Genomic DNA, 26,848 nt, shown 5'->3' with positions numbered 1-26,848 from the left:
CTTGCAAACCTCTGAGCTGCTCCGCTGGGAAGCAGGCGAAGTGTGGCTGTGTCACGGTGGTGATCCCAGCCCGAGTATTAAAAACAGCAGCTTAATTGGCCTTTTGAGAGGGGGAAAAAGCAAGTCTTGTACTCGACCCACCTGCTCACAGGAAAGAAATCCCACTCTGGTTGCAAACACACCATGTCCCTGGGACCAGTGCTGCTGTTCCTCTGCTTGACAAAAGTGTCACAAACACCCAGGCTGTTTGTGGCGATGGGGAAACTGAGGCACAGCCTGCTAATGCAATACCTTCGAGGCTGCTCAGCCTGTGTCCCAGGCAAGCGGGACTCCCAGCAGTGCTGGGACAAGCTGTGGGACAGGGAAGCCCACAGCATCCCTGTGCCAACTCCTTGGGGCGATGGGGTGCTAGGAGCTGCACCCGCTCCCTGCAGCATGCTCCTCTGCACCAGCAGCCAGAGATCGGCTCTGCAAGGGCTACAAGCTCCAGAAACTAGAGTCTCTGCTCTCCCCGGTGCCCTGCCCGTGGAGGGCACCATCCTCCTGGCTTCTGTGCAAAACTATCAGCAGTTCGGAAGAGGCTGGGCAAAACACGAGCTGTGTGGCAGCTGGAGGGATGCAGATAAAAGCTCTGCTGTCTACCACCGAGATAAATTTCATCTTCGGCTAATTCAGGGGTAAAAAGGAAACTCGACAGCTGGGTTTTGTAATCCTGCGCGGGCGAGGTTTTCTGGGAGACGCTGGAGCTGGCTCATTTTTACGTGGGCATTAGGGATGTGACAACTTAATTGCGGAGAGTTCTCCGGAGGGGGAGCAGGAATCAATAGGTGTTGGGTAAGGCACTCGTTTTAAGATAAAGTCTATTTGTTAAATTATAGTCATTTGTCTCCTTGCAGCCTCAAAAGCAGTTAACTGCGAGCAGCAGCCCGGAGGGGCAGTGTGCTCTGCCCCAGCTTGAAGCCCAAACACTGGCCGTGCCCCTCGGATGCCCGGGATGGAGACGGCTGTCACGGCTGCTGGCTAGCGGTGCCAACGCCGTGATTCGGGCGGGAGGGACCCAAGCTCTGGGGCAGGCTGAAGGTTATGAATTCAAGCCCTTAGGCGTGTCCTGTAACCCCTTTTCTGGCCTGGAGGAGTGGCAGCCGCTTTAATTACCAGGGCATGGAGGGCTGCAGGGTATGCCTTTCCCAAAGGCCAGCCCAAGGCTGCAGGGAGAGCGGCCAAAAATACTCGGCTTATTTGGGCACCATGAGGACTCGCCTTACAAGGCTGGAAAGTGGTTTGTTAAACACGATAAACCAACCCATGCCGGGACCAGAGGCTGAGTTTTGCATACTGCGGTGGCGGGGAGGCCTCCATGGGCTCGCCGGGGTCGGCTCTGCCCCACATGTGCATGCACAAATGCCTCTGCTCTTGTCCTGGCCCCTCTGAGACACAGCTCTCCTGGAGCTGATGCTGTTAAGCCTCTGCTCTCCTGGGCCCTGGGCTGACATGATCTGAGCTTAAAGGTGCGATACAAACAGAAGCTTCAAGGGGTTGCTGCCGCTCCTGGATGGGTTTGGGGAGGGGGCTGCAGTGCTTTGTGGCTGGGTGGGTGATTTCCCCCAGCCAGTGCATGCTGTGGAGTTGCTGTGTGCTCTCAGCAGTGTCTGGCTCCGCAGCTCTTAAGGGAACTTTGGTACAGAGTGGATCCAGCAGGGCCACCCTGCACACCCATGCATAAAGCTGGCATAGGAGGATGGGGCACCTGGGGGTGATGGGGACCACCCACAAGAACCATGTCCACCAGCCCTGTACAAGCCCCCACTCCCTCCTCCAGAAATACCTGCATGTGTGTGTATTTTTGCAGGAGTTTGGAAGGCCTGGGCTTAGTGCCTCATGTTTTCTACTCCACACTTTGCTTAGGGCATCCCGTACTTTTCTGTTTGCTCTCTCTGCCTTCTCTGATGCTTCCTTCACTCTTCAGCTCCGTGAGCACAACCTGCTGCCATCCAGTGAGAACCGCCCAACGCTGTCCTTGGGCTGGGAGACTTCCCTGGGCTGCCTCCCTCCCTGTCCAGCTTTTCCCTACACCTTGCAGATGCATTCACATGGCTGTCCTTGGCACTGGTACCCAAAAGCAGCAAGGGACTCGGGAGAACAGCACTGAGAAAAGAAAATTAGGCAGGAGCAGCTCTTTACAGAGCAAGGCGTGGGATATACTCCATGTCTGTCGCTGGTGATATCTGCTGCGTTGTGATCGGATGGGCCATGTTCGGAGCATCCTCCAGAGCTGCTGGGAAGGAGCACATGGAGCTGGTTTAGTGTTTTGCTGTGGGTCTGTGCTGCGGTGGTCCAGCTAGGGGTAGGAGCAGGTGGGCTCTGGATTCTCCTGCATTTCCAAAACAGGGCTCAAAACTCCATGGAAAAAAGCCCACGGTGAGTCTGTCCTGTGGCTCAGCCCTTCAGTGCTGCACAGAGTGAGGGTGTTGTGGTCATGGAGCGTGGGCAAGCAGCAGCCACACAGGGAGACCTTGTGGAAAGCGCAGGTTGCATTTCTCCTGGGAGGTGGTGGGGGCAAGGGAGAAGGCAAGGAGTCCTAACCCATGCAGCCACACCAGCATCGCTTTCTTGGCACCCTGGAGATGGCTGGGAAGCTCTCCATGGAGGGCAGTACGCAGGTAGGATGGGAGAATAGTCACTCAAACCTCCTCTTGGTTGACAGGGAGTGAGATAGGTCAGCTAGCCAGCAGGCTAGCATCACTTACCCAGGGCTTTCATCCTTCTAGGTGGGCTTCAACATGCTCCTCTGTATGTCTTCATCTTCCATGTACCCACCCAAGCACTGGACCCTGGATATGGTTCTTGAAGGTTAAAGTCTGCCTACGGCAGTGACTTGGCTTTGGGGGCTGGTTCTGGAGGCAGCAGGATCAGGCCTTCCCACTCCTGTGGTCTCTGTAACCAGCAGCAATCCTGGCGAGAAGGGCTCAGCCACTGCTCCACGACCTGGGAGCAGCATCCAGCCCTTCCTTAGGGCAGGCAGCTCAGGCAGAGCCGAGCATGGAGCAAGCTGCGTGTCAGGGGCGTTCTGGGGTCTGGGATGTTTGCAGGCAGGTCCAGCCAGTGCAGCCAGGAAAGTCCTTTACGTGTGGGCTGGATGTGGTGGTGTGCACCAGGCTTTGTGTCTACACATGCAAGTGAACACGCATGTTCATACGTACACGTGCTTGGAGGGATGGGGAAGATGCCCACACCTTGCACGCCCTGGGCAAGAAGGCAGCTGTCTCTGCTTGCAGCCTCCTCAGGGGGATGGAGGAGCACATGTGATGGTCTCCGTGCCTTGCACACTGTCCGCGTTGATCTCATATGCTGAGATTCTCGCAGGCACCCAAAGGAGTCATCGAGCTGCGCGCCGATCGCTGCGCGCTGCCAAAATCCTCTGGAATCTGCTCCCTTGCGTCACCCCTTCCCAGGTCAGCATTGGGCTTCGCGGCAGCAGGTGCTGAAACCCGTCCCTCCTCGCGACCTGCCTCCCTTGCTTTTCCAGCACATTTTCTGGAGGTCAGTCATCCCCTCCCTGCCACTGGATTGCTTTCCTGCCCCTTCCCACCTGCTCCGTTCACCCGGCAGCTTTTCTGGAGCTGGAGAGCAGCTACGGGGAGGGTGAGGGGGGTGGTCCTGGGCAGGGGAACATGAGTCCAAAGGAGAAATCAATCCTGTCCTGGCTGGGGCTGAAATCTTGGAAACACCATGCTCCGATCCAGCAGCTCTCGAAGAACCAGGGCTGAATGTGGCACTAGCTATTTCTGGCTGCTGGTGGCTATTCCTGGCCCTGACCCCAAGGTCGGTCCTCTTCCCTCGCCTCCTTCCCTGCGCGCTCGGGTGAGCTCGCTCGGCGAGCTATAAATAACGGCAGCTGTGGGCAGCCTCCGGGAAGGGCACCGAGGGGAAAGCATCCCCGGGATCCCCCTCTCCAGCCCAGCCAAGGGGGGCGAGGGGTCCACCGTACCCCCGCAGGCACTGGGGTGTTGCAGAGCCATCGCCGGGCTTTTTCCGTGGGGTTTTGAGTCCCAGAGCCCTGCTCTTCCCTGCAAGCAGCCGGCGGCACTTTCAGGCTGAGTGATTGCTTGGGGATGGGTTTATTTTTTTAATATCCCTCGCGAGCAGCTCAAGCTGGACTTGCTGTCCTGCAAGGCGCCGGGGCTGGGATAGCTTTTTTTTTTTCCTCCAGATCTCTCTTTTCCTCTGGGGAGGGTTGAGCAACCCGATGGATGTGACAGAGGGAGCATCCAAGAGGAGGCAGCTCCACTGGAGCCCGCCTGCAGCCGCAGCCTGAAGTTTCCTGAGTGCTTTTCTCCTCCTGGCTTGTCCCCCTTTCCTTCTCCACACCCTCGCTTCCTCCCCACTGTCTTTCCCCCTTTCTCATCCTTTCTCCTTCCCTTTCCCTCAGTTCCCCTCTGTGCTTTTCATCCCTCTGGCTTTCGCTCCATCACTCCCCGTCCTCCCACGCCCTTCCGTCCCCACTCCCACTACTTTTGTCCTCCTCCTACCCCATCCCCTTTCTCCCCCCCAGTGCTGCCCCTGGCCCCTCTCTACAGCAGGGTACTGTTTCGCTCTGCAAACACCAGCTGCCTTGTTTTTCTTGCGGTGCAGCAAATGTTTCCGCAGTGCTGTGGAGATCGACGGAGCCGCTGAACAAAAGGACCTTTTCTTTTTTAGCGGCGGGATGGAGAGCGATTGCGCTGCTGGCCTGAGAGGCCAGTGCTCAGGTGGCTCCCATGCCCGCATCCAGCCACCTCAGCGGCATGGGCACCAGCCCCCATCCCCAGAAGGAGAGTGGAGAGGGGAGCCCGCTGGTCCCAGTCGCTCTCGGTTTATTTGGAAACACACGGCTTGTTTTCGTTTGTTCCCCCCTCCTGCCTCTCCTGCTGCAAAACTGGTGTAATTGGAGCAGGAAATTAAACATTTGAAGCGTTAACGCGATAATCTGCTGGTTTAGGCTTGGGGTGGGGGTCGTGGGCAGGGAGCTGGGAGCTGGGCCCACTGCTGCTGCCTGGCGTGCCGGCAGGGAGAGGGGACGCGGTGCTGGTGGGGTCTCCCAGCATATCCCACCCTCTTGCCCCAGCCAGGGACACCACAGGGAGGGCTCTTCTTCAGCTTGCCATGGCCTCAGGTGGCCTTCAGGCTCCTGGATAAGATGGTTGTGTTTCTCCTTTGGTCCTGATAGCCGTGCTTCCTTCTCCACACAGATGGGACCAGGACTGGTGCTGGTGCATGGCTGCACCCTCAGTGAGATGAGTTTCTCAGTGCTTTGCTTACGCTGGTGGTGGACGAAACAACCAGGGACCTGAACATGTCCCACGTCCCCAAAACCACGACTGGAGAGCCCTGAGGCTGGAAAAGGGAAAACCCAAAAAAGCTGTAAGCTTTCAGAGATGCAAAAATCTCCCTGGGAAACCAGCAGTTGTGTCCCTGGGGCAATAAACTCTGGACACAGCGAGGGCAGTTCAGGCTGGGTGCCGGGAGAGCTGATCATCATGGCAAGGGCAGGTGGATGTCCAAACTGACTGCCAGGCAAAGAAGGTGGGGTCTCCATCTCTAGAAGCACTGGAGAGCTGAGCAGACCCCCATCGGGATGGCTGCACCAGGACGGTCCCTTGTGTAGTGGAGACCGCGTTGCTCTGGGTAGGTTTGAACACCAGGTGATGGAGAATGGGTTTCCTGATGCCTTCCCTGAGCTCCTCAGTGGTCTATAAAGATGGCTGGCATGAACATATTATGTTTTTTTAATTCCTTTTTTATGTCAGGCTTGGATTGTCTAATAGACGCTTGCATTGTAATTTTTTACTTTAATAGGAATCATTTGTAGAGAGATCTGCTGAGCTCAGCATCCCGGCTGAAGCTTTTGCATTATCGAGAGTTGCTGTCTTTGCAGATGGATGAGTTTCAAGGATTTCTAAATACACAGGGCTATCTGTCTAAACAACAGTTCAAATGCTGTGCAGTTCACTGGTTCAGAGCAAATGTCAAAGAGGCAGGACTGGGCTGTCGCCACTAAACAAACCTCTGTCCCATTTTCCTCTGCATCTTCACAAAATCCTGCACAGATTTCGTGTGATCAGCCTGTTTCTATTTACAGCGTGAAAAAAACAGCATGGAGGAGAGCTGTGGGTTTTTTTTTGCTGTGCTTGGGGTACAAGGGTGTTGGAGGGAGGAACTGTGCCATAATTGCTGTAAACCCCTTCCCTTTCCAAAAAGCCTGTCGGGGAGGAGACTTGACCTTTTCTGAGGCCACCAGTCTCTGTTGGCCTGAGGTGCTGGCAGAGTTGATGCCTTTGCGCAAGGATTTTGGATGAAGGTGAAGGTTGTCCAACACGTCCCCTTCTCCCAGAGCAGGATTGGACATTCTCTCCATCGCCCCCATGAATGTTTGTCTCTCTTTTTCCAAAATAATACCCCAAATGGGGTTTCTGGAGCCACTGGCCGCAGGTCCTGGTGTGTCTGATGGGTTTTAAAGTGCTTCACCCTCTCTGGAAAAAAAAAAAAAAAAAAAAGTAGTGTTTGCAGACAGGGATGTCACCAGGAGGTACCTTGGGGGTAGCGTTTAACTCCTGGCCTGACCCGATGCCGTTGTCCCTTTGCTGCAGCTCGGAGGGCAGGGCAAGGGGACTGCCCCCAGTGATATTTGTAGCTGAGCAGTGAGATGGTATCTTGACAGGGGCTCATATGCACAGCTCTCCATGCCAGCATTGACATGTTTGAAGCCTGCAAGGCTTGATACAGTCTCCAGATACTTTTCGATGCTGAGGGGCATGGCTGGGTGCATATGCTGCTGCTTCTCTGCCTGGTCCAGGTCACCGACGAGCCCAAGGAGGGAGAGGGTCCCCTCCGGGTATCAACCCCACACAGGAAGGCTTTGTGGGATGGAGATAGCAGCCTGGCGTGGGAGACGGGAGACCTTTTTCCCTGACACCTGCATATGGTGCGACTTCGGCACGGCCTCTCGCGTCCGGTGTTTTTTGTGTGTTTTCTGAGGCGTTTTGTGTTCACTCCTTGGCCGGTGCTGGGAGGACTGGATTGGAAAGGAAAGGGATTTTCATACTTCATCTTTTTCTCGCCGGGGCCTGAAACGTGAGCGCCTCCGAGGCGTTGCCGAATGAGGTGGTAATGTGTTCATCAGCTGGGAAATCACCGGACCTCAGAAAAACAGGGAGGGGAGAGATGGAGGGCCGTGTGAGGATTTGTGTCCGCCTGTCTGCCCCTGGGCAACCGTGGTTTTAGGATGCAGCTGGTGGCTGCGGGGAGCGTGGTGCTGAGGAGCATCCCAATGGTGTGGGGGAATGTGGGGGCGCTGCCTCAGTTTCCCCACCCTCAGCAGCGGCTGCCATGGAGAGCTGTATGGACATCACGTTCGTAGTGATGTGCTGGAGGCAGTGCTCCTCACCGAGGGTTGAGGGAGACATGCGAACAGAGACAACCCAAGCCAATAAATACCGAAAACAGGGCAGCAGAGTAGAGCCTGTCTGCTTCAAGGCATGACTGGCCCTCGGCTCTGCCCAGCCAGGAGCAACTTCCTGCAGGGAACAGGTCTCGTCTTCCTGGCTGGATGTGGGTTTTGTCTGTAAGACCTCGAGCTGGCCGTGAGGGCATTTCCCTTGACCTTGATGCTCTTTTCTCCGGCACAGCCGTTCCTTCACCCACCACTCGCCAGTGCCACCACGCACCTGTAAGTCTTCTTAGAACCTGAAGCATTTGATTTGTGCTCTTAACTCTCCCTGGTCGTGGGTCTGCATGATGCTCAGAGGTGACACAGCCCAGGAGCTGGCTGTGCACTGGGAGCTATGTGTGCATAAATAAAGCAGCTTCAAGTCTCCTTTTCGGTTTTGTGGACCCTTCTTCTGCCCTTGCTGTATTCAAGAAGCATTTGCTGGCTGTCTTCCGTTGCTCCCTGCATGCCCTTCCTCTTCCTGTTTATCCGCCTCCTTTGTAAATTAAAGTCTCAGACTTCTCAGTCTCGCACTCCCCTCTTTCGCTACATCTCATCGTTTTTACTGCCTGTCTCTGAACAGAAACCCTTTTCCTCTGCCTATTTTTATGCAGGTTATCCAGGATTGATCGGAGCATTCCAGGTCAGGGCATACCATTGATTTATGCCGTCACGTATTTCATAATCCCGGGTCTTTATATATTACCTAACATTTTGTTTGCCATTTTAGCCGTAGCCGCAGAGCGAAGGCTGACATCACTTTGCTGGCTGTTTTCAGCTAATTTAGACTGCAGCAATGTGTGTGATTAGTTCAAACTCTCCCTTGCAGCGTGCGGTGCCTTACATTTATCGCCACGCTGGGCTTCCTCACTGCCTGGCGCTGCTGTTCGCTTTGAAGGTCTCCCCTATCCATCATATTCTTGATTAGCCTAAATAATATTGTCATCTGCCAGTTTTTCCTCCTTGTTGCTCAGCCCTCTTCAAAGCATTAATAAACAGATTATAGCGCGCTAAGCCTCGTGTAAAACACTGGGGTGCAGAGAGCTGGCAACGCTACGCTCGGTCCGAGCTGCTTTGGCTGCTTCACAGATTCAGGGTCTGAGAAGTGAAGAAGGTAATAGCAAAAGAAGACAGAGAAAATACCATTGGTCTTATTACAAATAAAAGTGTTTCTGTTTTCTGACATGCCTATGACTCTGCCCCATTCGCTTTATGAATGGTTAGTACCGGTCTGTGTAACCAAATATGCTCTCAGAGTTAACACGTTGAAATGCAGCCATTGTGCGTTTAAATAGCAAGAGCCTTTTTAGGGAAATACTTAGGACTTTCATGGGAATAGCATAGTTTAATATGAAAAAACTGTAGAGTATTATTGATGTGCGATATGGTAAAATTATGTATGTGGACATATGCTTACAGTTAGATCAATAGATGTTATTAATGTGTAAAGATATCATTTTTATGTTTCTTTTTTTCCAAAGGGTTTTGTGGTTAGCTTATATTTTGAGCTTATTGATGAAAGAATAGTATTTATTTTGAAAAGTCAATGATTCAAATCAGGGCAATTTTTTAAATAGGCTGTAACTTTTAAGCAGCGTAATAAATTTCCTTTGTCATTTACAGAAGTATTTCCCTTTGCGTTCGAGGTGAAAGTGGCAGTCTTCAGGTCAATGATTTTCCCTAAGGTAAATTCTGGAGGTGCTGAGCTGGCCTCTTCAAGGATTCAGCTTGCAGCTAAAGTGCCTTTCAAATTTGCACTGTTTGGGAAGGGAAGCAAGGGGAGAGTGATCACAGCCGTGTTCACAATTTTCCTACATAGTGCCCAAGCTGAAATAAATATAATTCTCAAAGAGCTTAGGAGACACGGCAGAAACAGCACGTCTGTGCTCTGGTTTGTAGCCTAGCAGCTCCTTGCAAGCAGCTGCTGCTCTAGCGCTGCCTCAGCGTCAGCAGACCTCTGCTTCTGGAAGGTCCCAGAATCACAGAATCACAGAATCACAGAATAGTAGGGGTTGGAAGGGACCTCTGTGGGTCATCTAGTCCAACCCCCCTGCCGAAGCAGGGTCACCTACAGTAGGCTGCACAGGACCTTGTCCAGGCGGGTCTTGAATATCTCCAGAGAAGGAGACTCCACAACCTCCCTGGGCAGCCTGTTCCAGTGCTCCGTCACCCTCAGAGGGAAGAAGTTCCTCCTCATGTTCAGACGGAACTTCCTGTGCCTCAGTTTGTGCCCATTGCCCCTTGTCCTGTCACTGGGCACCACTGAAAAGAGCTTGGCCCCATCCTCCTGACACCCACCCTTCAGATATTTGTAGGCATTTATAAGGTCCCCTCGCAGCCTTCTCTTCTTCAGGCTGAACGAGCCCAGTTCCCTCAACCTCTCCTCGTAGTGGAGATGCTCCAGTCCCCTCACCATCCTTGTAGCCCTCCGCTGGACTCTCTCCAGTAGCTCTTCATCCTTCTTGAACTGGGGAGCCCAGAACTGGACACAGTACTCTAGATGAGGCCTCACCAGGGCAGTGTAGAGGGGAAGGAGAACCTCCCTCGTCCTGCTGGCCACACTCTTCTTGATGCACCCCAGGATCCCATTGGCTTTCTTGGCAGCCAGGGCACACTGCTGGCTCATGGTTAACCTGTCGTCCACCAGGACACCCAGGTCCCTCTCCGCAGGGCTGCTCTCCAGCAGGTCCACCCCAAGCCTGTACTGGTGCATGAGGTTGTTCCTCCCCAGGTGCAGGACCCTGCACTTGCCCTTGTTGAACCTCATCAGGTTCCTCTCTGCCCAGCTTTCCAGCCTATCCAGGTCACGCTGAATGGCAGCACAGCCTTCTGGTGTATCTACCACACCTCCCAGTTTGGTGTCATTAGCAAACTTGCTGAGGGTACATTCTAACTCTTCATCCAGGTCGTTGATGAAGAAGTTAAACAAGACTGGGCCCAGTACTGACCCCTGAGAGACACCACTTGTCACCAGCCTCCAACTAGACTCAGCGCCGCTGATGACAACCCTCTGAGTTCTGCCATTCAGCCAGTTCTCTATCCACTTCACCGACCACTCATCCAGCCCACACTTCCTCAGCTTCCCCAGGAGGATATCATGGGAGACTGTGTCGAAAGCCTTGCTGAAGTCAAGGTAGATAACATCCACGGCTCTCCCTTCGTCTACCCAGCCAGTCATGTCATCGTAGAAAGCTATCAGATTGGTCAGGCATGATTTCCCCTTGGTGAATCCATGCTGACTACTCCTGATAACCTTCTTTTCTTCCACTTGCTTGATGATGGCCTCCAGGATAAGCTGCTCCATCACCTTTCCCGGGATGGAGGTGAGGCTGACCAGCCTGTAGTTCCCTGGGTCCTCCTTCTTGCCCTTTTTGAAGATTGGAGTGACATTGGCCTTTCTCCAGTCCTCAGGCACCTCTCCTGTCCTCCAGGACCTCTCAAAGATGATGGAGAGTGGCTCAGCAATGACATCCGCCAGCTCCCTCAGCACTCGTGAGTGCATTCCATCAGGGCCCATGGATTTGTGGACATCCAGATCACTTAAGCGATCCCTCACACAGTCCTCCTCGACCAAGGGAAAGTCGTCCTCTTTGTAGGCTTCATCTCTTCCCTCCGGGGCCTGGGATTCCTGAGGGCCAGTCTTAGCACTGAAGACTGAAGCAAAGAAGGCATTCATTAGCTCTGCCTTCTCCGCATCCTCCGTCACCAGGACACCCTCGTCATTCAGCAGCGGCCCCACGTTGTCCCTAGCCTTCCTTTTGCTGCTGATGTAGTTGAAGAAGCCCTTCTTGTTGTTTTTGACATCCCTTGCCAGATTCAATTCCAGGTGAGCCTTGGCCTTCCTCGTCGCATCCCTGCATGCTCTCACCACGTTTCTGTACTCTTCCCAAGTGGCCTGTCCCTCTTTCCACATTCTATGCACCTTTCTCTTCTGCCTGATCTCCGCTAGAAGCTCCTTGTTTAACCATGCAGGTCTCCTGCCTCCTTTGCTAAATTTCTTTCTCAGGGGGATGCATTGCTCCTGTGCATGGAAGAAGTGTTGTTTAAAAAGCGACCAGCACTCATGGACCCCCCTGCCTTCGAGAGCCCTGGCCCACGGGATTCCTCCCAGTAGCTCCTTGAAGAGGGCAAAGTCAGCCCTCCTGAGGTCCAGGGTTTTGATCCTGCTTATCGCCCTGCTTCCTCCACGCAGGATCCTGAACTAGACCATTTCATGGTCACTGCAGCCGAGTCTACCTCCAACCTTCACGTCCTCCACCAGTCCCTCCCTGTTTGTTAACACGAGGTCCAGCGGCGCGCCTTTCCTTGTTGGTTCCTCCACCACTTGCATCAGAAAGTTATCATCGATGCTCTGTAGGAACCTCCTGGATTGCGCCTGCCTAGCTGTATGGTCTTCCCAGCTGATGTCAGGGTGGTTGAAGTCCCCCATGAGAACCAGAGCCTGTGACTGTGAGGCTGCTTGCAGCTGCCTGTAGAAGGCCTCATCAACCTCCTCCTCCTGGTCAGGTGGCCTATAGTATACTCCCACCGTAATGTCACCCTTATGAGCCTGTCCCTTAATTCTAACCCACAAGCTTTCAACTCCTTCTTCACTTGCCCCCAGGCCAAGCTCAATGCATTCAAGTTGCTCCCTCACATATAGAGCAACTCCCCCACCTCTCCTTGTTGGTCTGTCTTTCCTAAAGAGTCTGTAGCCATCTATGACAGCATGCCAGTCATGCGAGTTGTCCCACCACGTTTCTGTGATGGCGACCAAGTCGTAGCCGTCCTGCTGTATAATGGCTTCCAGCTCCTCCTGTTTATTGCCCATACTACATGCATTGGTGTAAACACACTTGAGCTGGGCTGTCAATCTCACCCCTGGCCTTGGCACTCCAAGCCTAGGCTCATCCCTAGTGAGCTGGGCAATATCCCCTTCCCCCTTCGAACCTAGTTTAAAGTCCTCTCAATGAGCCCCGCCAGCTCGTGGCCAAGAATTCTTTTCCCCCTTTGTGATAGCTGAGCTCCACTTTTTGCCAGCAGGCCCGGTGCTGTGTATACCTCCCCATGATCAAAAAAGCCAAAATTTGACCGATGGCACCAGTCCCTGAGCCACCTGTTAACCAGGTGAGTTTTCCTGCCCCTTTCAGTGCTGTCCCCTGCCACTGATGGGATGGAGGAAAACACCACCTGCGCCCCTGATCCCTCAACCAGTCGCCCCAGTGCCCTGAAGTCCCTTTTGATGGCCTTGGGACTTCTTTCTGCTACCTCGTCCCCGCCAACCTGCATTACCAAGAGGGGGTAGTAATCAGAAGGCCGCACCAGACCAGGGAGTTTCTTCGCAACATCCCTAACCCGGGCCCCAGGGAGGCAGCAGACTTCCCTGTGGGATGGGTCCGGTCGGCAGATCGGGCCCTCTGTCCCTTCCCTTCAGACATCACGATGGCTTTTTGCTCGTAGAAAGTCCTGTCCTGGCAGTGACGTCTGCTGGGTTTTGCTGCGTGAAAGCACTGGAAGAGCTGCCTTGTGTTTGCTTTAACCAACTGGTTAATGCTTGTATTGGGCAGCCTGCGATTGCTGTGGGGGGTGGAGGAGCAGCCAGTTGCTCCCTCTTTGCTTCCCCAGCATTTTTTTGTTTGCTTTGCTTTTAACTTCACTATAGAGAGGTTGGGAAATGTACTGCAGCTCGCCTGCTCCCAGAAAACTCTGCATAACCTGTCTTGAGACATTGGCTGGGAAATGGGAGATCACCTGCCTTCAGGTGGTCGCCTCATGGGTGCCGTGCCCCCTCCGCCGGCTCCGGCTTTCCTCTTGGCTCAGGCAAGCCACTCTCTTCATAGCCCCGAGCAAGAGCTGCTTGGAGGTGGGAGAGGTACTTGCTCCGTTTTATTTGTGTCTTTGCACCCGTGGGACCAATTTTCTGCTCTGACTCTGATTTCAGCTTGTGTCCTCGCTCTCTAGACTCTCGCCTCACCCTGGAGGTGTCGGGAATACTTGTTCCTCCCAAACCTCCATTTCCCCTTTTAGAGGATGGTGGTAGCTCTCTTCTGTTCTTATTTCGCTCAGTAAATAGGATGAAAACAGATGAGGTCATTGGTGTCTATACAGGCAGATTTGGCCTCCATTTTCTGTTTACTAGGACTGCATTAGTTATGAATAATGGCGCGTCAAACTGCTTGCTCCAAGCAATTTATTCATGGGATTTGGCCCTGCTTGCTGTCTGAGAGTTGCCTGCCAACAGGATCTGATTTTTAAAATACACTTACAAACATGCAGCCGTTTGCCCGATCTGTTTGCAAACATATCTGGGCCTCTGGGTGCTGAGCAAATGCTCAGCCTCGGTGTCGGGGCTCCAAAAATTGCCACCTGGGGTTTTGGTCCATGGACAGGCAGTGTCGATGTCCTCTTTGAAGCAATTAAAAGAGGTGGAAGACTAGAAGTCATGGGAGGGTTTAAATAGTCTTCTTTCTCTTGTTGCCCCGGGGGACGTCATTATGTGAAGCTGGAGGCACACACGCAATCCCGAACCTTTGAGACAGGATTCCCTCCCCAACCCAGGAGAGACGGCAACAATTTCCAGCTCGTTTCTCGCCGTCTGGCAAATTTTACTTCTAATTTTTTGCTCTGTCACATCCCTGCAGAATAGCCATTGATTTATATAGCAGCCGAGTCCAAAACAAATGCTTTTGCTGGATACCTGTATGCTCTCCAAGAAAGGGTCCTGCTCCCCAAACTTGGATAAAAAGGCCAAAACCTGAAAGAAACTCCAACTTGCTGTGATGTTGGTGGAGAAGGGAACACGATAGCCCACATTTGATGGGAGGCAACCATGGGTCAGCTGTGTTTGCCCACTGCTGGTATGATGTGCACCACGCGTTACTGTTTTCCAGGGTATTGCTTGTTTGATTGATTGCTTAATTTGCGTGCTTGTGCGATAGTGACTGTCATGCAATGGCACTTTTGTAGTGCTGGACTGAAGGATTTTATTCTTGGGAGACAGTTCAGGCTCCAAGATGCTTCCCGAGAATGCCTGGGCTGGTGTTCCCATGGGCTATATTTGGAGATCCCAGCCCTTTCTGCTTGGCCAAAAGCACCATCTGATTTTAAGGGACATTTTGTTTGTGTTACTGTGTGAGTTTCTGGCCCCTGATGGTCCTGAAGGAAAAAAAAAATCGATTCCCAGCTCACAAGACATTTGTGCTAATTAAACAGCAGGGGATTTGCTTCTCTTCACCACCAGTTGTTTTTTAGGCTTCTGTCAGGCTTTTTGCACACAAATTTCCATAAACCTCTTTAACATGGATAGTGGATGTCACACAAAGTTGGGCAGATTTTTCCTCTCAGGGTTGGTGGGGGACAGACCGAAGATGTGGGATGTATTCCCACCACCCAGCTCCACTCGCGGATGTTCCAGATCCCCTCCGTTGCCTGTCCAGAAAGGAGGCTTCTTGATTTATTAGGGTGTGATTAATGCCAGGAGCCTGTCCTAGGTCCCTTGTGTTGCTGCCTCTCTCCCTGGCTATGGAAGGAATTTGGGAAAACTGCATCCTGGACGAGACACCGGGAAGGATGCACACCCTCCATTAGGTACTGCACCACAAATGGAAGTTTAATTATTTTTTCATCTTTTCTAGACTTTTGGGCAGGCAGAAGCAGACCAGGCAAAGTTAAACTTTCTTTCCCCTTCATACACATGGTGCAGTCCTAGACTGTTCATCCTCCCCACCTGGGACAGAGGTAAATCTAAAGCCCAGTCTCACCTCCCCTTATTTTCGTAGAATCATAGAATGGTTTGGGTTGGAAGGCACCTTTAAAGATCATCTAGTCCAGCCCCCCTGCAGTGAGCACTGACATCTTCAACTCGATCTGGTTGCTGAGCCCTGTCCAACCTGGCCTTGAACACTTTCAGGGACGGGGCATCGACCACCTCTCTGGGAAACCTGTGCCAGTGTTTCACCACCCTCACAGTAAAAAATGTCTTCCATTTATCTAGTCTGAATCTACCCTCTTTTAATTTAAAACAATTACCTCTGATCCTATTGCTACAGGCCCTGCTAAAAAGTCTGTCCCCATCTTTCTTGGAAGCCCCCTTTAAGTACTGGAAGGCTGCTACAAGATGTCCCTGGAGCTTTCTCTTCTCCAGGCTGAAGAGCCCGAACTTTCTCAGCCTTTTCTTGCAGGAGAGGTGTTCCAGCCCTCTGATCATTTCTGTGGCCTTCTCTGGGCCTGCTCCAACAGGTCCATGTCTTTCCTGTGCTGAGGGCTCGACTCCAAGTGGGATAATTTTCAGTGATTTGTCCATAAAAGCTGTAAATTCTGGAGCTGCCAGCAAACCTGGGAATCCCCCTTCATCCTGGGGAAATGAAGCGGTCCCTGAAAAGCCGCTGATGGACTGGTCCTTGGCAGATAATCTCTCCTTAAAGCCTGCTGCCAGGTGAGTGGGCTGAGTGCCCCAGCAGAAGCCCTGCACAAGCTCTCCCCGCGCTGGGGTCTTGTCCTGCCTGCCCCGGGCTGCCTTCCCACCAAAAGCCAGCAGCTTTGCTGAAGGGCAGCTCCAGCTTCCAACACCGATCACAACATGCTGAGTATGGACCGAGAGGTCAGAGGGAGCGCAGCCGTGCCCCACTGCCCCTGTGCCTCTGCATTTTTGCTCTGTTATTCTTACTAGGTTCCATTTTTGGCTGTAGCGAAAAGTGAGAGGGGTTTTGGAGGGAGGAGGGTTACAATCCAGGACCCTCTGGTCCTGGTGTTGCTTGAGGCGTGGGGGACCACAGCAGCAAAGCTTCTGCTCCTCCAGATTTGGAGCAAGGGTCTAAACCCTGTGGCTCACGGCAGGGCAACTGCCTGCTGCTTGCTCCATCAAGGACTCTGCTTTCAACCACAAATTTCCCTCCTTCATCCAAGAGTCACCCTGAAACACCTCCTTTCCAGGGTATCTGCAGGACTTTTTTTCTCCCTCTCCTGTGCAAAATCACGCAGTCAACAAAACCTTTTCCAGTGCTAATCCTCAGCTATGCGGGAGGACTCCTCCGGCCCCGCCGTAGTAGGGGAGAGGCAGATGTTCAGCAGATAATCAGTGCAGTTGTGCAGCGCCTTCCTGCTCGAAGCTTGGGTGCCAGAGCACCCGAGTAAGTCTCTGCATGTCTCCCTGTATTGCTTTGTGCTGCAAGACCTCTGGAAAACTAGAGCTGACAGGACTCGGTGCTTTAGGAAGCGCTGTGCTCCCCAGAAAATTCTCCTTCTGCCCTGATTCCCAGAGCCATTACTACTCCATTATCCATTTGAGCACTGCTGAGCCTCTCTGAAGTCTTTTTCCAATGGGTTATCCCCCAGAAAAGCCTTTTTTTTGTTCTTTCCAGAGATTTTCCAGAGTTAAGGGTTAACTTCTGGGACAGCAGCAGCAATTTCCCGATGAGGTTACAGCACTTAATGCAAAGGGAACTGACATTTCCGGCACACTAACATTTTCTAGACGTTTTGTTTCCTAATGATATTTTTGAGAGGTTTTCGGAGGCAGCCAGAAGTGGCATAGAGGGATTTTGGTTGAAAACCAAAGGAAAACAAATCCTGGCTCCTATTCGACAAAAGATGCGATGTTGGGTTGCAAATTCTTTGGAAAAAACAGACTGCTGCTGAGCAGGTGGCTCGCTTTCGCGTTTTTCCACGAGGGTCCTGAGGTCCATCGTCAGCTTAATTTTTTCCTAGTAATTGGATAGTGTGAGTGTGATGGTATCTTTTGAAAACCTAGATCATCCATGGTGTGCAGCTGGGGAGGGCAACACCAGCCTGTGCTCTCAGTAGGCTTGCCCCTACACCAACATCAAAAGATATCCATGAGGAGAAGCTGGCAGCCGTGGTGGTTGGAGGTGACCACACTGGTAGAAGCGCTGGACCCTACTACAAGGACCCTGAGAGGTTTTCATGGCTCATTTTCCCCTGGCTGGGAGGAAGTTGAGACGAGGAAAGCTACCTGGGTTTCCCAGGTCAGGAGCATCTCTCTCTGAGGATGGGCACTGGCATCCCAGCTGGCATCAAGAGGACTTGCCCAGACAGCGTCCATGGCATTCCCAGCTGCGTTTCCCTCCTGGACTCCCTTTAGTTTCAGAAACTGGTTCTTGGAGCTCCTGCTCCCCAGTTGTGGCCCCCCGGTACCCGCTCCCCAGGAGGGGTAAGGCAGGGTTGTGTCCATGGTGGTACGTCGAGCGGCTGTTGAGAACTGGCAGCTCCTTGCACCCATGTGAAGGCAGCCTGGCACAAGGAGACGTACATCAGTGCACGCTATTTTAACATACTCACCTGCAAATTTAGTGACATCATTTAACACTCTGTTATTTACTGAGGCACAGAAGCGCTGCTTGCTTTCCATCTGCATGTAGGATGGGGATGACCTGAGAGGCAGCCGGCCACGCTCGGCCCCAGTGGTTGGAGGAGTTTGCAGGTCGGTGAGTGGGATAGCAACTGGAGAGCCTGAAAATGGAGCCAAATCGCTTATCCTTCCTCTGTCCTCCTTTGGGCAGTGTTGTAGCTTGCTCAGTATTCGCTCTGCAGCACGAACTGACTTTGTATACAGCACCTAGTGCTGTGAGATTAGTCTTTTGGGGTTTTTCTTTGTTTAAAAGAAAACCTTTCATCAAAAAAAAGAGTAACTTTTGATGCATATCATTCTTCTTTTGCATATGTTCATTTTTGATTCAAACACACTGTTGAAACCTCTTCCCTCACAGAGTAAAATCCCCTGGAAAAGAGCAGAGCCCACTTGTGTGCGTTTATTTTTACCAGATCTTGAAATAATTTGTGACTTAAAAGGAGAGAGGGAGGGGAAAAAGCCTGTTCCTGATTGAGGCTGCTGAGCATTACTGTGATAGAACCAAAAATAATAAGGTAACGAGCAGCTCTAACCTTAGCTTAATTAACACATCGTTAAGATCAAGTGCACAGAGAGGTAGCAGCTCTGTGCTGCTGTGCCTGGCATGCTGCTCTTACTGCTGAACTGGGAGGCTTGACGACCCAAGAAATGCATTGCAATTTATTTCTTATTTAAGTGTTTGTTCTCTAGCCCCGGTGAATAACCTAAGTAATTTCTCCAGGGGAGACCTGCGACACACTCATAACAATTTTCAGGTATGAGTGGGAAGAAATGAGCAATGTGAGAAAGGGCAGCATGTGATGGGGGAAGGTTTGTTCAGAAGGACGCCTGATGCGAGCAGGTCCAGAGCTGGATCCTCGGCTGCTGAGAGCAGTCAGGAAAATGGGAGATGACTGAAAACTTTTAGTGCCAGAGCTATTTCTTGACGTCCGAGGCAGATCGCTTTCTGATCTCATCTCCCCTTGCACTGAGCTTGGAACCAGAAGGAGAGGTAAATGGGTCAAGATTCCCAGGGGGGCGGTGAGAAGGGCCAAAAAGCAGGCGTCCATAGGGGGAAAACAGTCGATTTGGCAGGTCTGGAGTTCATTGAGAAGTTATTGCTTTGGAAGGCACAGGAATATCTGTTGGGAGTCATAGAAGAGTTATTGGTGTTGGAAGTTATGATGTAGAATTATGGTGGAGGATATAGAGACCCTTATAGAAGCTCAGCAAACCTGTGAATCCATCTATCTAAGCACCCTCAATTCCCACTGAAATCCTCTTGGAACAATAATAATCATTTAACAAAGGAAATGGTTTTTGACCCAAACAACGAAATGCATTTCCGCTTAGTGCTTCCCAGCCCTCGCCTGATGCTCAGCCGTTTGTTGAGGTTGCCTGTTATTTTCCCAGACATCAAAGGCTTTGAAGGAAAAAAAATGCAGCTTGGGAAAAATTGATTGTTTGCCATGAAACTCTCCCCTGAAAAGAGCAATCTGAAGAACAATTAGCCAGAGGCATGCGAGCAGATTGCAAAGCAAAAATACAACGTCAGGACACGGGCGAGGATTCCCCCAGGAGACACAGTGCGATGGCCTGCTGGTACAGGAGCAGTTAAGGAGGACAAGGGCACTGCAGAGACCTGAATTATTTCCTTTCATCAGGTTTCGTTAAGGCGCGTGTCGGAGGGAGATTGCTCCTGAGTGAGTGCTGGCAGGAGGGAGAGGATGAAACCTGGAGCCTTGCTCTGCCTCTGGCACGCCAGGTCCTGTCTCATGTAACAGAAGCCCAAAGAGCATCCTGCCCTGCATGGAGGGACTGATCCAGTGTTGCGCTCTCTCCTTCAGCTGGGGAGCTAGGGCTCTGAAACACCACCCTTCCTATAACTAAAGGTGATGGTACCCATCCACCACTGCTGCTGGAGATCCCTAGCCCGGACACCTGCATGGATGATCTATCCTGCTATGAAGCCCTGGCTGGGTGATGAAAGTTTAAAACTAAATGATAATTTTGGGTTGTGAAAGCTGACTTGCCACCTGCAAGCTGCAATAACACTTCCTTGATGAGGGAGAAGGATAGAGAAATAAACCCAGCCTCGTACAGTTGCATCTGCAGAAGATATCACGAGCAGCTGGGAAGGACATGAGTCCCTTTGCAATGCCAATGCTATGTGGCCACGCACAAGCATGGAGTTAATTTTGCCATCACTGGCTCGTTCTTTTATTTTTTGTGTATTTTGGACCCAAAAGAATGATTGTGCTGAGAAGGGATCAATAGCTCAGCCAAGCGTCGAAGTTATTAACTCACAAACAAACAGCATCAGGGCTGATGGGAGGAGGAAGAATGTCAATTTTCTGTGCAAATGTTATTGCGGAGAGCCTTCAAGGAGTGTTTTATTTAGCAAATCAGGGTTATCAGAGACAGCTATTCCCTTGCCGGGTGAAGAGGGGGAGAGTTGGCAAATCAAACTGTGTATCTGGTAAAGTGTCTCATGGGGATAGACCTTCAGGCTGAGGGCCAATCTGAAGGGACCAGATGGAGTGGGATGTCATGTATGAGAAGGCTTCCTCCCTTTCCCTATCTGTCTGCCCATCTAGCTTTGCTCCCACCAGTGGAAAAGGCTCTCTGCTGAGTCCCCTCTCTACCCTCTTTGTGGGATGTTTGCCTTCACAGGCAACGCACATGAACTGCCCTGATTTTTTCCATAAGAGAAGAAAAAGTGGGCTGGCCAGTTCAAGCCATCCTCCCTTGGAGATGGGTTTAAAAAATTGGGTGTCACCTGCTCAGTCATGCTCATCACTCTTAGGGCTACCAGCGGATGGCTGTGCCTGCTGCATCCCGGCAGGTTTTCCAGTCCTTGTCGTCCTCTTGCCCAGTCTGACATGCCAGGACTTTACATCGCCTCGTATTGTTTCAGTCTCACTGCCTTGTGCCCATAATGAAGAGTGGCAGAGGGCTGGAGGGCCAGGCTGGCAGCTGTGGCTGTCCCAGTTCTGCACAGATCCAGCCATGCATTAAAATCTTTGAAATCACAGCCCTTTCCCCGTGTTATTTCCAGCATTGATGGTGACTCAATATGTAAAAAATATTACCAAGGTCAGAGCTTATGCTTTGAAATCTCATCTGCCACAGAGGAGGTGGTTTTGCAACACATAAAATGCGTTTGGTATCTTGCCACATCCCAAAATTGCAATGTACCGTGCAATGTGCTCCCTCACCCGATGTTTAGGAAGTGGATGGAGAAAAACCTCTATTTCATTCCCCTCCACTCAGGTTTGTCCTTCTGCTAAACCCTGCAACAAAACCCAACAGGTTAGGGGTTTGTAGTGTTGTGGATCTCTTGTATGGCAGTTTTTGCAGCCTGTGTGCTTAAGCTTCATCCCACGAGCGTATTGCTGTGACACCACGGGGCACCACGAAGGCAAAGGCAGGGAAATCCCAGGGCGGCGTGCTCAGGGTTAATTGCAGGGTTCTCTGCACAGCAGCGTTGCCTGCCAAGGTTGCAAAACTTGATGTTAGTGTCAGGGAGTGTACGCCTGCTGCCACCCATGCCGTCCCCCTTGCCCGGGAGTTTGGGTGCTGCTTTTGGGGGGAGCAATGCACCCCTCAGACCCAGCACATGTGCCGGGGGAGGAGAGGGACGGGGACGACACTCCTTGCAGTGATACCTGCCCGTGCATCCCCCTCGCTCAGCATGGCCGAGCGCGCCCTCCTCTTCTTTCCGCTGGTAAAACCTGACGGATGGCAGGTCCTCAGGAAAACTGAGCCTGACATTTCCAGGGAGCGTGCAGTCACTTTGCTTTTACAAGCCTGTAAAAGCAGAGTGGAAAAGCACCCTTCTCCTGCCATGCAGCCGTCTGACATTTAAGAAAACGGTGTGCGATTAAGGCAAACATCTGCCGGGGTGGATTAGCCCTGCACGGTCTAGCTCTTGTGATGGCTCCGTTTCCATGATCGTACGGAGGGTCTGTGTGTTTGGCAAAACCCTGGCTGTTGCAAAGGGGTCTGGCTGCAGCAGTGCAGCACACCCTGCGAGCTTCGTTACCCCGTGGAGCAGCCCTGAAGCAGCCAGCCTGTTATGGGGATTCAAGGTTGTACAGTGCTGATGCTGTTCGGCTGAGTAAGGCAGAGGGGTCCGGCGCTCCTGGACCCAACCAATGCTCCTCTGCTTGCTGAAGCACATGTGCCAAGCTGGATTTTTAGGGTCTAATGTCCTGGTTGCTTGAAGCCATAGAAGTCATGCTTTTCCCATGACTGGGGAACCCGCTTGGCTGCACCATCGTTCCTTTATATACCCTGTGCTCACACATCTGCATGTCCTGGACATGCTCCTGTGAGCATTGCAGTGTCTTATATGCTAATGAACAGCCTTTTCCTCAGCTAAAGGGGGAAAAAGTAGCGAAGGATGGCATTGGTTTCACATCCCGTGAGCTTCTCCCACTGCCAGTTTGCAGTACAGCACCATGCTGGGGTCCTGTGTGGAAGTGTCTGAGGTGGGTGATGCCTTGCTGAGCAGTACCTGTGTCCCAGAAGGTGTTTGCAGTTTCGGTCGCATTCTCTCCCTGAAAAACTTTTCAAACACAAGCTGGAAGCAACTTGCTGCCATGCACATCATGCCCTGGCTCATGTGCCAGAAAGTTCTGTCGGGCTTTTCAGGGCAGAAGCATCTATGTCTAGCAGAGAAGCCAGCAAAAATTTTGCCCTTCGATGAAGTAAGAATATCTGGCCATAAAGCCCAACATTGTATTCCACATACAGCAATTCCGTAAAAAAAAAACAACAAAACAACAACAAAAAGAACAAGCCCTTCATATTTTTGCAGAGCTCTGGTCCCAATCAAATAGCTGGACTGGGAGAAGCATTAGAAAATGGGGGAACAATCTCATGTTAGTCCATTGGGAAAGTTAATAGACCTTTTCCATCCCGAGTCTGTAGGATTCTGGGCTGTTCGCAATAGCTGCTCCACTTAAACCGCAGCTCTGTGCATTGCCTCTCTCAAACTGACGGCTCCTTCCCCTGCAGCGGCCCCACTTGTCTCATTAAAGCTCCCACCTTTCCGCTGCTCAACTGAAAATTAACAAAGGGAAATTTAGGCTGGATATCAGGAACAATTTCCTCAAGTTGACTGTGAAAGTGCCTCTAGGGAGGAGCAGCAGCGGCTTCGTCACTTGCAGCGTTTAATGGATTTCCCATCTCGGCGTGGGAGGGAGGGCAGCCCAGGCTCGCAGCCGTCCAGACAGTGCTGGGCATCCCTGGCTGCGGGTGAAGGTCTTGCTCTTTTTTTGGTCATTTCCCTAGGGAGGAGCAGAGTGGGTGTTGCTGCTTCTCCTTCCCTGCTGCTTTTGCCACAATGCTGCTGAGCACATTGGTGCAGTGGCTTTCCCTGTTAATAAACCCTGAGATAACTCCCTGCCTGGGAGAGCGACCCGGGCATGTCTGGCTTGAAGCAGCATGTGCTCTCTAGCTGTCCAAAAACTGATTTCAGGTGAGAATAACTCCACACGTGTGCTGGAAAAAGCAGATGCCTTTGTTCAATGACTCACGTCCTTTCTGCATCTCATCGTCGGCGCTGCGTTCGCTGGAGGGGGGTTTCGCTCCCAGTTTTGCTATCCCAGGTCATCTTCGTCTGGCTCTTCCCTACATCGCACTGGGTGTTGCTGCTCCAGTGTTTATTACGTGTGCGGGAAAGTGTTTTTCCAAATGGGCTGTGGAGTCCTGCTCCATGTCCCAGCATGGTGAGTGCATCAGGCAGGGTGTCTGCTGCATCCTGGCACCGTGCTGTACCTTCTCTACAGACCCGAAAGGACAAACACTGGAGAGGCTCACCAAATCGTCTCTCTCTGGGGAGGATGGTTGTGACATGTCACTGGGTTGGACCTTTAATTTCAAAGTGGACTTTTAAGCTAATTGTTTCTATTAGAAATGCGATGTCTCGTGTAGATTGCCCTGGTCCAAATGAAGGGGGCAGGAGGGATAGAGAAGCTGTCACTTTGCCAAGGTCAGTTTGAATGGAGGGACCTGTGTTCTCCTGGAGGAAACACTTGCTCTAAGACTGTTGAGGACGATGTTTTGGTGTGGAGGAGCCCGGGGAAGGAGTGAGCATAGGCAGGGCTCGCCAGTAGTTCTCGGCTGGCAACCCAGGCAAGAAGGGCTTCATAGACGGGCAGCTGTGAATTAAGGTGAAGCAAATGTCCCACAGAGCCAGACTGAGAGGGCAGCTTGCAACCCAGGCAGTGCAAGAGGAGGGGAGGAGAGACAGCGAGGAAGAAATGAAGCCGTAAGTAGAATAAACCATCATCCAGGCTGCTGCAGCATGCTGGGGGCTCCTTGGAGACCAGTGGTGTTTAGGAACAGGGTAGGTAAGCATCTCCTAAGGATACTTGACCTCACCTTGAGTGACTTTTAGTCCAGAAGCCTGGTATTTGGAAAAGGGCAAAGAAAGACGCCGTAGTTTGACATCCCATAAAAGTATAGTTGCTGTGGCAGGAGCTTTGAAAGGAGAAGAAAACACATTTGCAATATGAGAGGGAGATGAGTCCTTTTGTGGTCGCTGTCCTTCATGGCACTGTGTAAGCATCTTACAGCTGCTCACTTCCCCCTTGCAGTGACCTTGTGAGGCCACAAAAATGATAGAGAGAGAAACCCCAGCGTTTCTGGGGACCACCATTTGGGGGTGTTGGCATGTAGTATTCCACAGTGATTTTTCTGGGTTGCACGTCCTTCCCTTCCCACCCTCCCTCCACAGCTGGTGCTGAATGAACACAGAGGAGGACGTTTAATCCTCCCCTTGAATAATTTCATAACCTAGGGCTAAAGGCTATGAATGAGCATGGCCTGTGGGGGACAGGGAACAATCAAAGGTCCTGGTCAGCATGACAGGCAGTGGTGTTAGTGCAGCAGCCGCCAGGCTGTTTTAAAGCAGAACCCTCTCTAGATAGCTTTTAAAAACGTACGTGATATCTCACAAAAACATGGTCAGGGTGTGGATTCCAGCTGTGCACTTCAGAGATTTCCGATCTTTTGTTTCCCGTGCATGAACCCAACGCACTAATCTGCAATTTGGGGTCTGACTCTGCTCTTTGCTCCAGCCAGTGGAGCTGTGCCGGGAAGTGGGACGCCACGTGTGACCCTCAAGGGCTCGGCAGAGAGCAAGCCAGGACCGGCGAGGGGGAAGGGGAGCAGGTTGGGCTTGATTTGTATGGCTCAGCTTGCAGAATGCTGTCTTGCGGCGCAGAACGCTGCTGGGAGATGGGAGACCCCATTGGATGCTCTTCCAGAGACCAAGGGTCCTTGTAGCAAGCCGCCGCCCCTGATGGTGTGTTAGAAATGCAGCATCTGGGCTCTTCTGGGCTGCACCTGCATCCCATCTCTATGGAGGCATTGCTTGGAAACTGACCCGAGGTGGAAAGACATGCCATGATGCCTCAGGCTTTGGGTAGCGTCCCACAAGGGGAAAGCAGCCACCAGCATGTGTGCAAACTGGCTCTGATTAGGGGCAGAGGTGCTGCAGAGCTCAGGGTTTACATCCACGCCATGCATCATGGTGGGCCAGCATGGTGGGGGTACCTTTCTCCAGGATTTTCCTCTACTAGCACCATTCTTAGGACCACTGAGATGGGCCCTGGGTGTCTGCACGCTCCTTGGTGTGGGGGCTGCTGGTGAACTTCCCTAGGCATCGCTGGGGAAACCCACAGAGCAGGGTGGGTGAATGCATGCAGCCCACCGCAGGAGCCAGCGCTGGCAGCAGCTGGGTCAGGCAGTTCAAAGCCACCTGGAGCCAGGGTCTACGAGCTGTGCAGGCAGCGAGGTGCCCAGGCTAGAAGGGTTTCTTTGAAAGAGGAAGCCAAGGCCGTGTAATGCAAGCAGGGCTGCTCCTGTAGCGTGCTGCAGGCTGGGAGCGATTCCCTTTGGGGTGCCAAGGCCCAATGCTTCAGCCTTTCCCTGGGCTTGCTTAAGTTCGTGGGTGTCTTTAGCCAGGTCAGGGTCTCCCTTGTGCTAGCTGTCATGAATGCACCTTTTGTGATGGAATTGACATTTGTTTTCGGCAACAGCGATGCTTTGCCCTCCTAGAGCCAGCTGAATTCCCACTAATCCTCGCCTCCTTCATTTCACACATTTTTTCTTCGTTCTGCTCCTAGACCACGGTGCTTTCCTAAGCGTCACAGTCAGCAGCAGGTAATTTAAGCACACATCTGCTTGCAATCTGGGAGGAAGGAGAGAGGCAGTTTGTCTTTGTTAGAAGCCCGGCGGTCGTGGTTCTTTGCTTACCTGGTGGCATTAAGGGTTTTTTGTAGCTCTGCGGGGGCCAGGTGGGAAGCGGGGGTCAGATAGGATGGGGTAAAGGTGCTCTGCCCTTGTCCCTCACCCAGGGGTATAGTTGGGGAAGTTCAGCTAGGACTGATGGGCTGCACAACCCACCTTGAGTGCTGATACCTGCCAGGTTTGGATGTCCCCATCTCCCCTCCCTTTTGGTCTCCTTCTTGTGGTCTGCTGGGCTGTGAGTCTTCCCTGGCAAAGGCTTGCCCTCCTGCTGGCCAATGCAGCTGGGTGTGACAGAAGGAGAAAACCACTGGACTAGGTGGCCAGGTCCATGACCTCATTTCAGGAAAGCTCTGAGGTTTGTGTCCCCTCACTACGGATGAGGCAGGGGAGGTCGGATGAGCAGCAGGAGGTTGGAGCTGTTGCTGGGGACACACAGGGATTAAATGGCACAGGCCTGCCGGAGACCAAGGCTTTTATCCTACCAGTGCTTCAGGGCAAACTTATTTCAGCAAATCTTTCTTCCGCTGTTACTATTCCTTCTGTTGGGTTTCCTCTTAATGCAGGAACTGCTCGGTTTATTTTTGGAGCTGCCCACTCCCCACGGGCAGCACAGAGATGCCAGGGCATCCACGCATCGGGAGTGCTGAAGGTGGGTAAACTGGGAGATACTGCTGATTTTCCTAGGGAAATGAAGACATATCCCTGCTTTTTTCCAAGGAGCTGGAGGAGTGTAGCAGTGCTGCGATGGTCCTTCTGCTACTGAGAGAGATTGGGGTTATGGAAGGATGCAAGCACCC

The 26,848-nt window shown here is 52.2% G+C and overlaps 1 protein-coding gene across 9 annotated transcripts in view; it reads left to right on the top strand.

The window, feature by feature from the left end:
- Window positions 1-26,848, top strand: part of CNTFR (ciliary neurotrophic factor receptor) — a 213,335-nt gene that overhangs the window by 80,111 nt on the left and 106,376 nt on the right. The window contains exon 1 of one of the 9 annotated variants that reach the window (XM_075411632.1): window positions 3,463-3,478. The exons of 6 other annotated variants lie outside the window; for them this stretch is intronic. Coding sequence is in view for 1 of the 3 variants with exons in the window: in XM_075411624.1 (XP_075267739.1) it covers window positions 3,730-3,822 (93 nt within the window). In the remaining 2 variants the exon portion in view is untranslated. Of the gene's footprint in view, window positions 1-3,462; window positions 3,541-3,706; window positions 3,823-26,848 lie in introns of those variants that run through there. 2 more of the 9 variants (XM_075411629.1, XM_075411624.1) reach the window with 2 other exon arrangements.

Source organism: Opisthocomus hoazin, chromosome Z, assembly GCF_030867145.1.
Source record: "Opisthocomus hoazin isolate bOpiHoa1 chromosome Z, bOpiHoa1.hap1, whole genome shotgun sequence".
Classification (NCBI taxonomy): domain Eukaryota; kingdom Metazoa; phylum Chordata; class Aves; order Opisthocomiformes; family Opisthocomidae; genus Opisthocomus; species Opisthocomus hoazin.
This window is presented reverse-complemented; position numbering and strand designations above follow the sequence as displayed.